The sequence below is a fragment of the Salvelinus fontinalis genome, chromosome 15 (genome assembly GCF_029448725.1).
Source record: "Salvelinus fontinalis isolate EN_2023a chromosome 15, ASM2944872v1, whole genome shotgun sequence".
Lineage (NCBI taxonomy): Eukaryota > Metazoa > Chordata > Actinopteri > Salmoniformes > Salmonidae > Salvelinus > Salvelinus fontinalis.
In genome coordinates this window covers 9,287,043-9,304,597 of record NC_074679.1, presented here as the reverse complement: position 1 = coordinate 9,304,597, position 17,555 = coordinate 9,287,043, and the positions used below count along the sequence as shown (strand labels likewise).

At 42.8% G+C, this 17,555-nt stretch overlaps 1 protein-coding gene across 4 annotated transcripts in view; it reads right to left on the bottom strand.

Annotated features, from left to right (window-relative positions):
- LOC129811386 (synaptosomal-associated protein 25-B-like) overlaps positions 1 to 17,555 on the bottom strand; it is an 83,457-nt gene that overhangs the window by 14,029 nt on the left and 51,873 nt on the right. For all 4 annotated transcript variants that reach the window (XR_008752872.1, XR_008752873.1, XM_055862646.1 and 1 more), the window contains exon 4: positions 5,687 to 5,735. Coding sequence is in view for 2 of the 4 variants with exons in the window: in XM_055862646.1 (XP_055718621.1) it covers positions 5,687 to 5,735 (49 nt within the window). In the remaining 2 variants the exon portion in view is untranslated. The remainder of the gene's footprint in view (positions 1 to 5,686; positions 5,736 to 17,555) is intronic.

The window sequence follows — 17,555 nt, the reverse complement described above, 5'->3', positions numbered from 1 at the left end:
TCTATACCTCACTGACATTATTCTATACCTCACTGACATTATTCTACAGGTCACTGACATTATTCTACAGGTCACTGACATTATTCTACAGGTCACTGACATTATTCTATACCTCACTGACATTATTCTATACCTCACTGACATTATTCTATACCTCACTGACATTATTCTACACCTCACTGACATTATTCTATACCTCACTGACATTATTCTATACCTCACTGACATTATTCTACACCTCACTGACATTATTCTATAACTCACTGACATTATTCTACAACTCACTGACATTATTCTACAGGTCACTGACATTATTCTATACCTCACTGACATTATTCTATACCTCACTGACATTATTCTATACCTCACTGACATTATTCTATAGCTCACTGACATTATTCTATACCTCACTGACATTATTCTACAACTCACTGACATTATTCTACAGGTCACTGACATTATTCTATACCTCACTGACATTATTCTATACCTCACTGACATTATTCTATACCTCACTGACATTATTCTACACCTCACTGACATTATTCTATACCTCACTGACATTATTCTATACCTCACTGACATTATTCTACACCTCACTGACATTATTCTATAACTCACTGACATTATTCTACAACTCACTGACATTATTCTACAGGTCACTGACATTATTCTATACCTCACTGACATTATTCTATACCTCACTGACATTATTCTATACCTCACTGACATTATTCTATAGCTCACTGACATTATTCTATAGCTCACTGACATTATTCTACAGGTCACTGACATTATTCTATACCTCACTGACATTATTCTATACCTCACTGACATTATTCTATACCTCACTGACATTATTCTATACCTCACTGACATTATTCTATATCTCACTGAAATTATTCTATACCTCACTCACATTATTCTATAGCTCACTGACATTATTCTACAGGTCACTGACATTATTCTATACCTCACTGACATTATTCTATACCTCACTGACATTATTCTATACCTCACTGACATTATTCTATACCTCACTGACATTATTCTATACCTCACTGACATTATTCTATATCTCACTGACATTATTCTATACCTCACTGACATTATTCTATACCTCACTGACATTATTCTATACCTCACTGACATTATTCTATACCTCACTGACATTATTCTATACCTCACAGATATTATTCTATACCTCACGGATATTATTCTATAGCTCACTGACATTATTCTATAGCTCACTGACATTATTCTATAGCTCACTGACATTATTCTATACCTCACTGACATTATTCTATAGCTCACTCACATTATTCTATAGCTCACTGACATTATTCTATAGCTCACTGACATTATTCTATAGCTCACTGACATTATTCTATAGCTCACTGACATTATTCTATAGGTCACTGACATTATTCTATAGCTCACTGACATTATTATATAGGTCACTGACATTATTCTATACCTCACTGACATTATTCTATAGCTCACTGACATTATTCTATAGCTCACTGACATTATTCTATAGGTCACTGGCATTATTCTATAGCTCACTGACATTATTCTATAGCTCACTGACATTATTATATAGGTCACTGACATTATTCTATACCTCACAGAGATTATTCTATAGCTCACTGACATTATTCTATAGCTCACTGACATTATTCTATAGCTCACTCACATTATTCTATAGCTCACTGACATTATTCTATAGCTCACTGACATTATTCTATACCTCACTGACATTATTCTATACCTCACTGACATTATTCTATACCTCACTGACATTATTCTATACCTCACAGATATTATTCTATACCTCACGGATATTATTCTATAGCTCACTGACATTATTCTATAGCTCACTGACATTATTCTATAGCTCACTGACATTATTCTATACCTCACTGACATTATTCTATAGCTCACTCACATTATTCTATAGCTCACTGACATTATTCTATAGCTCACTGACATTATTCTATAGCTCACTGACATTATTCTATAGGTCACTGACATTATTCTATAGCTCACTGACATTATTATATAGGTCACTGACATTATTCTATACCTCACTGACATTATTCTATAGCTCACTGACATTATTCTATAGCTCACTGACATTATTCTATAGGTCACTGGCATTATTCTATAGCTCACTGACATTATTCTATAGCTCACTGACATTATTATATAGGTCACTGACATTATTCTATACCTCACAGAGATTATTCTATAGCTCACTGACATTATTCTATAGCTCACTGACATTATTCTATAGCTCACTCACATTATTCTATAGCTCACTGACATTATTCTATAGCTCACTGACATTATTCTATAGGTCACTGACATTATTCTATACGTCACTGACATTCTATAGCTCACTGGCATTATTCTATAGCTCACTGACATTATTCTATAGCTCACTGACATTATTCTATACCTCACTGACATTATTCTATATCTCACTGACATTATTCTATATCTCACTGACATTATTGTCACGTTCCTGACCTATTTCTGTTAGTCTGTTGTATGTGTTAGTTGGTCAGGACGTGAGTTTGGGTGGGCAGTCTATGTTTTCTGTTTCTATGTTGGTTTTGGGTGATCTGATATGGCTCTTAATTAGAGGCAGGTGTTTTTCATTTCCTCTGATTGAGAGTCATATTAAGGTAGGTGTGTTCACACTGTTTGTTTGTGGGTGATTGTCTTCCGTGTCTGTGTCTGCGCACCACACGGGACTGTTTTCGGTTTGTTTTGTACATCGTTCTTTTGTGTAGTCTATTTTCCCTGTTCGTGCGTTCTTCGTGTTATTTGTAAGTTAGTATTGTTCAGGTCTGTCTACACATTCGTTTTGTTATTTTGTAGTTTATTCAAGTATAGTTCGTGTCATTGTTTCGTCGTGTCTAATAAATCATTATGTATTCAACACCCGCTGCATTTTGGTTCAAGGAGGAATCTGACAACGATCGTTACAATTATTCTATAGGTCACTGACATTATTCTATACCTCACAGAGATTATTCTAAAGCTCGCTGACATTATTCTATAGCTCACTGACATTATTCTATACCTCACTGACATTATTCTATACCTCACTGACATTATTCTATACCTCACAGAGATTATTCTATAGCTCACTGACATTATTCTATAGCTCACTGACATTATTCTATAGCTCACTGACATTATTATATAGGTCACTGGCATTATTCTATACCTCACTGACATTATTCTATAGCTCACTGACATTATTCTATAGCTCACTGACATTATTCTATAGCTCACTGACATTATTCTATAGCTCACTGACATTATTCTATAGCTCACTGACATTATTCTATAGCTCACTGACATTATTCTATAGCTCACTGACATTATTCCATACCTCACTGACATTATTCCATACCTCACTGACATTATTCCATACCTCACCGACATTATTCTATACCTCACCGACATTATTCCATACCTCACCGACATTATTCCATACCTCACCGACATTATTCTATACCTCACTGACATTATTCTATACCTCACTGACATTATTCTACACCTCACTGACATTATTCTACACCTCACTGACATTATTCTACACCTCACTGACATTATTCTACACCTCACTGACATTATTCTACACCTCACTGACATTATTCTACACCTCACTGACATTATTCTACACCTCACTGACATTATTCTACACCTCACTGACATTATTCTACACCTCACTGACATTATTCTACACCTCACTGACATTATTCTACACCTCACTGACATTATTCTACACCTCACTGACATTATTCTACACCTCACTGACATTATTCTACACCTCACTGACATTATTCTACACCTCACTGACATTATTCTACACCTCACTGACATTATTCTACACCTCACTGACATTATTCTACACCTCACTGACATTATTCTACACCTCACTGACATTATTCTACACCTCACTGACATTATTCTACACCTCACTGACATTATTCTACACCTCACTGACATTATTCTACACCTCACTGACATTATTCTACACCTCACTGACATTATTCTACACCTCACTGACATCATTCTACACCTCACTGACATTATTCTATAGGTCACTGACATTATTCTATACCTCACTGACATTATTCTATATCTCACTGACATTATTCTACAACTCACTGACATTACTCTACAGGTCACTGACATTATTCTATACCTCACTGACATTATTCTACACCTCACTGACATTATTCTATACCTCACTGACATTATTCTATACCTCACTGACATTATTCTATACCTCACTGACATTATTCTACACCTCACTGACATTATTCTATACCTCACTGACATTATTCTATCCTCAATGACATCATTCTATACCTCAATGACATCATTCTATACCTCAATGACATTATTCTATAGCTCACCGACATTATTCTATACCTCACTGACATTCTTCTCTGCAGATCCTCTCAAGCTCTGTCAGGTTGGATAGGGAGCACATCTGCACAGCTATTTTCAGGTCTCTCCAGAGATGTTTGATCGGATTCAAGTCCGGGCTCTGGCTGGGACACTCAAGGACATTCAGAGACTTGTCCCAAAGACACTGCATTGTCTTGGTTGTGTGCTTAAGGTCATTGTCCTGTTGGATGGTGAACCTTCGCCCCAGTCTAAGGTCCTGAGCGCTCTGGAGCAGGTGTTCATCAAGGATCTCTCTGTACTTTGCTCCGTTCATCTTTCCCTCAATCCCAACTAGTCTCCCGCTCCCTGAAGTTGAAAAACATCCCCACAGCATGGTGCTGCCACCACTATGCTTCACCGTAGGGATAGTGCAAGGTTTCCTCCAGACGTGACACTTGGCCAATCTTGGTTTCATCAGACCAGGGAATCTTTTTTCTCATGGTCTGAGAGTCTTTCTGGAACCTTCTGGAAGGTTCTCCCATCTCCACAGAGGAACTCTGAAGCTCTGTCAGAGTAATCATTGGGTTTTGTGTAACTCCCTGACCAAGACCCTTCTCCCCCGATTGCTCAGTTTGACTGGGCGGCCAGCACTAGGAAGAGTCTTAGTTCCAAATATCTTCCATTTAAGAATGGAGGCCACTGTGTTCTTGGGGACCTTCAATCCGGTCTCGGAGTCCTTCGACATCATGGCTTGGTTTTTGCTCTGACATGCACTGTCAACTGTGGGACCTAATGTGTGCCTTTCCAAATCATGTCCAATCAATTGAATTTACCACAGGTGGATTCCAACCAAGTTGTAGAAACATCTCAAGGATGATCAATGGAAACAGGATGCACCTGAGCGCAATTTCGAGTCTCATATCAAAGAGTCTGAATACTTATGTAAATAAGGTAGCTGTTTTTAAAAAACTTGTTTTGGCTTTCTCATTAAGTTTTATTGTGTGTAGATTGATGAGAATGTTTTTTAATTTGTTTAAATCCATTTTAGAATAAGGCTGTAACAAAACAAAATGTGGAAAAAGTCAAGGGGTCTGAATACTTTCCGAACTGCACTGTCATTCCTAAAACCCCGATTTAGAAGATTCCCGGAATAAGGAGAGAATATTAAGCAGGAATTCCATAATCCTCCAACCAGGATTTCTAGAAAACCTGGGATATTTGTGAAAGTGAACAGAATTTCAGAGTGTAATATTGTGTCTCTATAGGGACTTACCTCCCTGCTCATCCAGCATAACCAGAGTCCTGATACCAGCATCTTTACTCTGCACACCCCGGGTCAGACAGACAGGGAGAAGAGAGGGGAGAAGAGAGGGGAAGGAAGAGAGGGGAGAAGAGAGGGGAAGGAAGAGAGGGAAGAAGAGAGGGGAAGAATAGAGGGGAAGAAGAGAGGGGAAGAAAGAGAGGAGGAGAAGAGAGGGAAGAAGAGAGGGGAAGGAAGAGAGGGGAAGAATAGAGGGGAAGAAGAGAGGGGAAGAAAGAGAGGAGGAGAAGAGAGGGAAGAAGAGAGGGGAAGGAAGAGAGGGGAAGAATAGAGGGGAAGAAGAGAGGGGAAGAAAGAGAGGAGGAGAAGAGAGGGAAGAAGAGAGGGGAAGGAATAGAGGGGAAGAAAGAGAGGAGGAGAAGAGAGGGGAAGAAGAGAGGGGAAGGAATAGAGGGGAAGAAAGAGAGGAGGAGAAGAGAGGGGAAGAAGAGAGGGGAAGGAAGAGAGGGGAAGGAAGAGAGGGAAGAAGAGAAGGGAAGAAGAGAGGGGAAGAAGAGAGGGGAAGGAAGAGAAGAAGAGGTGAGATAAAACAGTTCAGTGTGAACAGAAGAGAAATATAATTTATATACACTGCTCAAAAAAATAAAGGGAACACTTAAACAACACAATGTAACTCCAAGTCAATCACACTTCTGTGAAATCAAACTGTCCACTTAGGAAGCAACACTGATTGACAATAAGTTTCACATGCTGTTGTGCAAATGGAATAGACAAAAGGTGGAAATTATAGGCAATTAGCAAGACACCCCCAAAAAAGGAGTGATTCTGCAGGTGGTGACCACAGACCACTTCTCAGTTCCTATGCTTCCTGGCTGATGTTTTGGTCACTTTTGAATGCTGGCGGTGCTCTCACTCTAGTGGTAGCATGAGACGGAGTCTACAACCCACACAAGTGGCTCAGGTAGTGCAGCTCATCCAGGATGGCACATCAATGCGAGCTGTGGCAAGAAGGTTTGCTGTGTCTGTCAGCGTAGTGTCCAGAGCACGGAGGCGCTACCAGGAGACAGGCCAGTACATCAGGACACGTGGAGGAGGCCGTAGGAGGGCAACAAACCAACAGCAGGACCGCTACCTCCGCCTTTGTGCAAGGAGGAGCACTGCCAGCGCCCTGCAAAATGACCTCCAGCAGGCCACAAATGTGCATCCTGCTGTTGGGTTGTTGCCCTCCTACGGCCTCCTCCACGTCTCCTGATGTACTGGCCATACAAATCTAAGTAAAGGAATGGATTAAGAATATATACATATAAATATATGGATGAGCAATGACAGAGCGGACGTGGGTTATAGATCGAGTCGGAGCCATGTATCTAGAGAGTTGGGACAATGTTTAGAATGTTAAATATTGTTCTAATAGACGCAGTAAAAGGGGTTCGGGGTCAGTCGTTCCATTGACCAGATTGGCAGACATTCAACAAATCTTTTCTTTTTTGTAATTATTTTTATTTAACCTTTATTTAACTGATTTAACATAGTGGATATTTGTCAAATCCGTCATGATTTATGTATTGTACCAGACACAAAATGTGGTTACTTAAGTCCTATTTGGATACGTTTGGCTGTTTTCGCTGCATAACATGTAGAAGTTGTCCCTTTTCAGGTTTAGAAGAAGTGACTTCTAAATGACAACTCCTGTCTGTATACTTTAAGCTGATTAGCATAGCTAGCATACAGAAATCGGTGGTGATTGTTAATGTCATTTTTAACTGGAATACAGTTGATTGGTAATGATGACATGAACATGTGTTGGGGTTGACATCCACACAAGCATTATACTCCCATTATTACCTCAACATAGTGTCAAATACACATATAAACAATAGCCTAAATGTAGTCAAATTCTGCTTGGGGGGGGGGGGGGGGGGTCAATGAGGAGACTCAGGATCTTTCCCCCACGTGTTTCCATGGCAATTCCATTGTTTTGGTCATATTCGATTTAACCCTTTGCTGCATCTATTCTTGAGATTCGGTTACATGGCGTTGTTTAAATATTCCCCGTGTCATGTTAATGGGGAGATAAACATGGCTGCCATATCATTTTGTAGTGTCATGTAAATGCCTCATAATGCAGAAACCTCAATGTCCCATCTCTCTAAATACATGACTGGATAGAGTCGATGTGAAATACAGTTCATTCATAAGGTGTTCAGTGATGATGCAGTGATGATACCAGTGCTGAAGTACATAGTCACTCATAGAGCTACGGTGTGAGATGTAACATTTCCTCCTTAGGGTAAAACAAGGCTCTATTGAAATAAAATAAAATAATCCTGTTTGATTTCAGAAAAACCCTGAAGAGTGTATTATCATATCTGCTTTTAGAGAAGGTATGATAAAGTGCTCTATTACATTGACTCAGAACACAACAGATATAAGGACAACAAAGAAGCTTCTACTAAGCTAATGAGTATGTTATGTTGCAGATCCAACCAGGTTTGAAACCCCTTTCCCTGATTGGTCAATGACAGAACTGCACTTCCTCAGAGAGGTTCCAACAGCCTGCCCTTTTAAAAAAAAATAAGTACCTTTATTTAACTAGGAAAGTCACTTAAGAACAAATTCTTATTTACAATGACGGCCTACACCGGCCAAACCCGGACGACGCTGGGCCAATTGTGCGCCGCCTTATGGGACTCCCAATCACGGCCGGATGTAATACAGCCTAGATTCGAACTGAGATGCAGTACCTTAGACCACTGCGCCACTCGGGAGCCCCTCTCATGTGATTTAAATGATTGTTGCTCGCACGCATACCAAGGAATGGAAAGAGACACGCACACACACACACGCACGCACACCACAACCCCTCAGGCATACACTGAATTCCCCGGCCCCATCACACACAGAATACTGGACATACACTGAATTCCCCGGCCCCATCACACACAGAATACTGGACATACACTGAATTCCCCGGGCCCCATCACACACAGAATACTGGACATACACTGAATTCCCCGGGCCCCATCACACACAGAATACTGGACATACACTGAATTCCCCGGGCCCCATCACACACAGAATACTGGACATACACTGAATTCCCCGGGCCCCATCACACACAGAATACTGGACACACACTGAATTCCCCGGCCCCATCACACACAGAATACTGGACATACACTGAATTCCCCGGGCCCCATCACACACAGAATACTGGACATACACTGAATTCCCCGGGCCCCATCACACACAGAATACTGGACATACACTGAATTCCCCGGGCCCCATCACACACAGAATACTGGACATATGCTGACACCATTAACAAGCTGACAACAACCTCACAAAACCTCCATTCAATTCCATTGGTGGGTTTATAGGAGTTTCTTAACAGGGAGAGAAACAAAGGTCAAAGGGCTATTGATGTACGGGCCAACGCTTTGGGATCAGATCGATGCTTGACCTTCTCAGGGCAGTGTTGGACTCCATCTCAATCACCTTTCTGTGATTCCTGTCATATTATCTCCTCAGCTCCATTTCAACCAACTGATGGATGTTTCCATCAAGGTTTCTGCCCTTTGACCTTCTTCTCCAATGTGTTTAGAAAAGGAGACGAGGAAAGAGGATGTGAGGAATCAAGGAAAGATGAACTTTGAACCATAGAGACAACACAGAGGAGAATGCACCCTTGCCTTTCTTGAACTAACCCTCGCAATAGTATTTTCTTACTAGCGCTGACTTGGCTGATTAGTTACTTTATTGAGGAAAAATGTACTTAATATGCCTGTGATATGTGGTTGTCCCACCTAGCTATCTGAATATACTAACTACTGTGATATGTGGTTGTCTCATCTAGCTATCTGAAGATGAATATACTAACTACTGTGATATGTGGTCGTCTCACCTAGCTATCTGAATATACTAACTACTGTGATATGTGGTTGTCTCACCTAGATATCTGAATATACTAACTACTGTGATATGTGGTTGTCCCACCTAGCTATCTGAATATACTAACTACTGTGATATGTGGTTGTCTCATCTAGCTATCTGAAGATGAATATACTAACTACTGTGATATGTGGTCGTCTCACCTAGCTATCTGAATATACTAACTACTGTGATATGTGGTTGTCCCACCTAGCTATCTGAATATACTAACTACTGTGATATGTGGTTGTCCCACCTAGCTATCTGAATATACTAACTACTGTGATATGTGGTTGTCTCATCTAGCTATCTGAAGATGAATATACTAACTACTGTGATATGTGGTTGTCTCACCTAGCTATCTGAAGATGAATATACTAACTACTGTGATATGTGGTTGTCCCACCTAGCTATCTGAAGGTGAATATACTAACTACTGTGATATGTGGTTGTCCCACCTACCTATCTGAAGATGAATATACTAACTACTGTGATATGTGGTTGTCCCACCTACCTATCTGAAGATGAATATACTAACTACTGTGATATGTGGTTGTCTCACCTAGCTATCTGAATATACTAACTAATGCGATATGTGGTTGTCCCACCTAGCTATCTGAAGATGAATACACTGACTGTATGTGGCTGTGGATAAGAGGTAGACTGATATTCTGTAAATGTAGAGAAACAGGCCCAGCGAGATGACCGATCACATCAATCAAAACTGACTGATATATTTCCACATTAACAGCCGAACGATGAAAGAGTAAAAGGCAGCGGATATGTGGGGCGACGAGACCGTTGGTTATATATTCTGTGGGTTTGCATTATGGCCTGTACAGGTTGACCTTAAAGTGCTTTTGGAGTGAACAGCAAAGAAAGGACTTCTTTAGTCATTAAGATAGAGGCACCTGACATTGGTGACCATTGGGAATAGTGTCACGGGCCACGTTCATGTCTTGAGACCTTTTCAAACCCCTTACTGTGCTTGTTATGACTCCCAGGCTTCAGGTTGACAATAGACTGATTCACGTGCGGTGAGAGACATCCCTGAGAGGAGAGAGAGAGAGTCCTGAGAGGAGAGGGAGAGCCCTGTGAGAAGAGAGAGAGAGCCCTGAGAGGAGAGAGAGAGAGCCCTGAGAGGAGAGAGAGAGAGCCCTGAGAGGAGAGAGAGCCCAGAGAGGAGAGAGAGAGCCCTGAGAGGAGAGAGAGCCCTGAGAGGAGAGAGAGAGAGCCCTGAGAGGAGAGAGAGAGAGCCCTGAGAGGAGAGAGAGAGAGCCCTGAGAGGAGAGAGAGAGAGCCCTGAGAGGAGAGAGAGAGAGCCCTGAGAGGAGAGAGAGAGCCCAGAGAGGAGAGAGAGAGCCCAGAGAGGAGAGAGAGAGCCCAGAGAGGAGAGAGAGAGCCCAGAGAGGAGAGAGAGAGCCCAGAGAGGAGAGAGAGAGCCCAGAGAGGAGAGAGAGAGCCCAGAGAGGAGAGAGAGAGCCGTGAGAGGAGAGAGAGAGCCGTGAGAGGAGAGAGAGAGAGAGCCCTGAGAGGAGAGAGAGAGCCCAGAGAGGAGAGAGAGAGAGCCCTGAGAGGAGAGAGAGAGAGAGCCCTGAGAGGAGAGAGAGAGAGAGCCCTGAGAGGAGAGAGAGAGAGAGCCCTGAGAGGAGAGAGAGAGAGAGCCCTGAGAGGAGAGAGAGAGAGAGCCCTGAGAGGAGAGAGAGAGAGCCCTGAGAGGAGAGAGAGAGAGCCCTGAGAGGAGAGAGAGAGAGAGCCCTGAGAAGAGAGAGAGAGAGAGCCCTGAGAAGAGAGAGAGAGAGAGCCCTGAGAGAAGAGAGAGAGCGAGCCCTGAGAGGAGAGAGAGCGAGCCCTGAGAGGAGAGAGAGCGAGCCCTGAGAGAAGAGAGAGCGAGCCCAGAGAGGAGAGAGCGAGCCCAGAGAGGAGAGAGAGAGCCCTGAGAGGAGAGAGAGAGCCCTGAGAGGAGAGAGAGAGCCCTGAGAGGAGAGAGAGAGAGCCCTGAGAGGAGAGAGAGAGAGAGCCCTGAGAGGAGAGAGAGAGCCCTGAGAGGAGAGAGAGAGAGAGCCCTGAGAGGAGAGAGAGAGCCCTGAGAGGGGAGCGCTCCATAATGGCACCCTATATAGTGCACTGAATTTGGCCATAGAGGCTCTTTCATCCCCTATATAGTCATCACGCAGCTGGAGATGAACCGCAACGCTGTCATATAACTTGCAAGGTCAGCTGTTTATGAAATACGAGGCTGAGGCTCATATGCCCTGTCCTCTATGGACGAGGCTAGTTTGACCCTCCTGTTAGATACATGGAAAATAGCACTGATTTCTAAATCAGATGGATCTATTCATGCCCCGTTGTGTGGAAGATTAGATGTTTTATAGATCACATCATCTGCACAGTGACGTACTATTGCCTACAGTAATGAACCATCAGGTATATAGCAGAGGGTATAGGAGGATGGACTCATTGAGAGAGAAAAATAAATCTTAGTGACTCGGGGAGCAATTGTAATCGGTTTTATCGCCATCTCCTGTACTGACCTTCAGTCGCTATGACAATAACCTCGCCCAGCCCCCCCTCCCCTGTATCCCCTCGCTGCTCAGCCATTTGTCAGCCAGAGTCAGTTGCACGTCGTATGATATTCATGGCGTGTATGATTTAGTACATGTAATTCCAATACAGCTAGCAAACACACACGTAGATATGAGGAGGAAGTAGGCCTATGAGACATGGAAATAGACTTGATAGCACCAGATGCTTCTTTTCAACATGTATTATTTATGGATCAATTTTACACCACGACCCAATTACACGGAGACAGTATTACTGTGTTAGACAGGCATTGAAGCTGCTACTGTCCCACCAACCATTCAGTAAGGGCATTCAGAAGTGTTTTCACCACAGATATGTTGTCTATGGTTTGCACCGGGTGCAAAGTTTTCAGCGTTTGTCAGTGTCACCTTGTTTAGACACTCAAGTCTCAGCCATGTTTTTCTACATTTTTCTAAATCTGGACTGTCATGTTCACTGTCTGTCTGTGTCTGTCTGTGTCTGTCTGTGTCTGTCTGTGTCTGTGTCTGTGTCTGTGTCTGTCTGTCTGTCTTTCTTTCTTTCTTTCTTTCTTTCTCTGGAGATAGCCACCAACCAGCAGCATTGATTATTTTCCTCTTGCTCTCTCCCTCCACCCCTTCCACAGAGTCCTGATAAAACAGACTTTACATTACTGTCTGTCTCCCTCCACCACTTCCACAGAGTCCTGATATAACAGACTTTACATTACTGTCTGTCTCCCTCCACCACTTCCACAGAGTCCTGATAAAACAGACTTTACATTACTCTCTGTCTCCCTCCACCACTTCCACAGAGTCCTGATATAACAGACTTTACATTACTGTCTGTCTCCCTCCATCACTTCCACAGAGTCCTGATATAACAGACTTTACATTACTGTCTGTCTCCCTCCACCCCTTCCACAGAGTCCTGATAAAACAGACTTTATAATACTGTCTGTCTCCCTCCACCACTTCCACAGAGTCCTGATATAACAGACTTTATAATACTGTCTGTCTCCCTCCACCACTTCCACAGAGTCCTGATATAACAGACTTTATAATACTGTCTGTCTCCCTCCACCACTTCCACAGAGTCCTGATATAACAGACTTTATAATACTGTCTGTCTCCCTCCACCACTTCCACAGAGTCCTGATATAACGGACTTTATAATACTGTCTGTCTCCCTCCACCACTTCCACAGAGTCCTGATATAACAGACTTTATAATACTGTCTGTCTCCCTCTACCACTTCCACAGAGTCCTGATATAACAGACTTTATAATACTGTCTGTCTCCCTCCACCACTTCCACAGAGTCCTGATATAACAGACTTTATAATACTGTCTGTCTCCCTCCACCACTTCCACAGAGTCCTGATATAACAGACTTTATAATACTGTCTGTCTCCCTCCACCACTTCCACAGAGTCCTGATAAAACAGACTTTATAATACTGTCTGTCTCCCTCCACCACTTCCACAGAGTCCTGATAAAACAGACTTTATAATACTGTCTGTCTCCCTCCACCACTTCCACAGAGTCCTGATATAACAGACTTTATAATACTGTCTGTCTCCCTCCACCACTTCCACAGAGTCCTGATATAACAGACTTTATAATACTGTCTGTCTCCCTCCACCACTTCCACAGAGTCCTGATATAACAGACTTTATAATACTGTCTGTCTCCCTCCACCACTTCCACAGAGTCCTGATATAACAGACTTTACATTACTGTCTCTCTCTCCTCATCTTGAACGGCTTAAAGCTTATATGGGGGATAGACCGATAGATCTAACCCCTCCGTCACTGATTTGTTCTGTGAGGACAGACACTGGGAGACGAGAAGCAAGTACAGGGAGTGAACATTTAATTAATAACGGACATGAAACGAAATAAGGACAGCGTCTGGACAAGGGGAACAAAACTATATTAATGCAGACACGGGGAAGAAACTAAGGAAGTGACAGATATAGGGGAAGCAATCAATAAGGTAATAGAGTCTAGGTGAGTTCCATGATGCGCTGATGCACGTAACGATGGTGACAGGTGTGCGTAATGACGGGTCGCCTGGCGCCCTGGAGCGCCAGAGAGGGGGAGCAGGAGCAGGCGTGACATGTTCAAATCTTTGGATTTAAATATTCAACTGGAATTTATGCCTGATGCTTCACTGAATGTTAAATAGGTGGTCCCACCGGCATTATCACGGGTCAAGAGATGTATATACTGTAGCTACAGATAAAGCGCTTTGATAAATGAATAAACCTCAGGCAAATCTATGTCATCTCAGTCAATGACAACATTATTAGAGTTATTTATAACAGGGCGGCTCAGAGGGTAACTCAGTTTATTGGGGCTGAGTAAAGCTAGTCTAGAGTGTTATAATGCTTCATAACAGGGCGGCTCATTGGATAACTCAGTTTATTGGGGCTGAGTAAAGCTAGACTAGAGTGTTATAATGCTGCATAAGAGGGCGGCTCATTGGGTAACTCAGTTTATTGGGGCTGAGTAAAGCTAGACTAGAGTGTTATAATGCTGCATAAGAGGGCGGCTCAGAGGATAACTCAGTTTATTGGGGCTGAGTAAAGATAGACTAGAGTGTTATAATGCTTCATAACAGGGCGGCTCAGTGGGTAACTCAGTTTATTGGGGCTGAGTAAAGCTAGACTAGAGTGTTATAAAGCTGCATAAGAGGGCGGCTCAGAGGATAACTCAGTTTATTGGGGCTGAGTAAAGCTAGACTAGAGTGTTATAATGCTTCATAACAGGGCGGCTCAGTGGGTAACTCAGTTTATTGGGGCTGAGTAAAGCTAGACTAGAGTGTTATAATGCTTCATAACAGGGCGGCTCAGTGGGTAACTCAGTTTATTGAGGCTGAGTAAAGCTAGACTACAGGCCAGAGGCAGATCTGACAACATTACATCAGACAGATGGATAACCCAACACTAACCACATTCACAACCTCTATAAAACGTACCATCACCCCATCAGTCAAAGAGAGCACTTAAGTCTAGGAGCAAAAGGCTCCTCATCAGCTTCTACCCCCAAGTCATAAGACTGCTGAACAATTAATAAAAAGGCCACCAGACTATTTACATTGTTCTCCCTCCCTTTTGTACACTGATGCTACTCGTTGTTTATTATCTATGCAGAGTCACTTAACCCCTACCTACATGTACAAATTACCTCAACTAAACGCACACTGACTCGGTACCGGTACCCCCTGTATATAGCCTCCACACTGACTCGGTACCGGTGCCCCCTGTATATAGTCTCCACACTGACTCGGTACCGGTACCCCCTGTATATAGCCTCCACACTGACTCGGTACCGGTACCCCCTGTATATAGCCTCCAAACTGACCCGGTACCGGTACCCCGTGTATATAACCTCCACACTGACTCGGTACCGGTGCCCCCTGTATATAGTCTCCACACTGACTCGGTACCGGTACCCCCTGTATATAGCCTCCACACTGACTCGGTACAGGTACCCCCTGTATATAACCTCCACACTGACTTGGTACCGGTACCCCCTGTATATAGCCTCCACACTGACTCGGTACCGGTGCCCCCTGTATATAGTCTCCACACTGACTCGGTACCGGTACCCCCTGTATATAGCCTCCACACTGACTCGGTACCGGTACCCCCTGTATATAACCTCCACACTGACTCGGTACCGGTACCCCCTGTATATAACCTCCACACTGACTCGGTACCGGTACCCCCTGTATATAACCTCCACACTGACTCGGTACCGGTACCCCCTGTATATAACCTCCACACTGACTCGGTACCGGTACCCCCTGTATATAACCTACACACTGACTCGGTACCGGTACCCCTTGTATGTAGCCTCCACACTGACTCGGTACCGGTACCCCCTGTATATAACCTCCACACTGACTTGGTACCGGTACCCCCATATATAGCCTCCACACTGACTCGGTACCGGAACCCCCATATATAGCCTCCACACTGACTCGGTACCGGTACCCCCATATTAAGCCTCGTTATTGTTATTCTTATTGTCTTACTTTTTATTCTTTTTTACTTTAGTCTATTTGGTAAAAATTTTCTTAACTCTTCTTAAAACTGCACTGTTGGTTAAGGCCTTGTAAGTAACCATTTCACGGTAAGGTCTACACACGGTAAGGTGTAAGGTCTATGTGACAAATAAAGTTTAATTTAATTTGAACAGCGCTGCACCGATACTCTCCCTGCACTGATACTCTTGCCTGATTGTATTAGCCTTGTGTTGAAGATTTCAAAGCCCACACAACATAGACTCTCACTCTGTTAGTGCTCCTGTGCTACAGAGGATAATTGGAAAAGTATTGACCTGGGTGGGTGGGGTAGGTTTCTCAATGCCTCGGTAGATAAAGTAATGTGTTATTTATCTCCACAACCCAGCCTCATAGCCGTGAAAGAGTTACAATTACAAAAGTGATGTTTTGATGTCATTCGTCAATGTGTGAATGAACAACAATATCGGAACAAAGAACACACTATTCTAGGATTTGTCATAACAAATCAAATCAAAGTTTATTTGTCACGTGCGCCGAATACAACAGGTATTACCTCACAGTGAAATGCTTACTTACAGGCTCTAACCAATAGTGCAAAAAAAAGTATTAGGTGAACAATAGGTAGGTAAAGAAATAAAATAACAGTAAAAAGACAGGCTAAATCCCGTAGCGAGGCTATAAGAGTAGCGAAGCTACATACAGACGTCGGTTAGTCAGGCTGATTGAGGTAGTATGTACATATAGATATGGTTAAAGTGACTATGCATATATGACTTGATGAACACACCTGGTAATGAATACACCCGGTGATGAACACACCTGTAACCAGTGCTGGTGTCAACTCTTGCACATAGTCCTTTGATAAACCCCACCCCTTCCTCGCCAGGGCTTTAGCTGTTGGAACGTTACCATATTTATTTAACTTGGCAAGTCAGTTAAGAACAAATTCTTATTTACAATGACAGCCTAGGAACAGTGGGTTAACCAAATGCCTTGTTCAGGGGCAGAAAGACAGATTTGTACCTTGTCAGCTCGGGGATTTGAACTTGCAACCTTTCGATTACTAGTCCAACGCTCTAACCGCTAGGCTACCCTGCCGCCCCAGGCCCAGGATTACAGACTGTGTTGTCTCTCCGTGGTCCAGCTCTACTTTACAGACAGCCCGGGTGATGTATGTGCCTATATCCCCTGGAGGAGACCATCTGGGGAGTTACACTGAGAGCTACTCATGCATTATACATACTGGGATATTGGCCCTTCATCCTCTGCCTATACCGTTTAAAGCACTCAGGAAACAGATACAGCCACAGATTGACAGTACATTTAAAAATCACTACTCAGCCATTTGTCTTCCGGCAAGTAGGAGTGACGCTA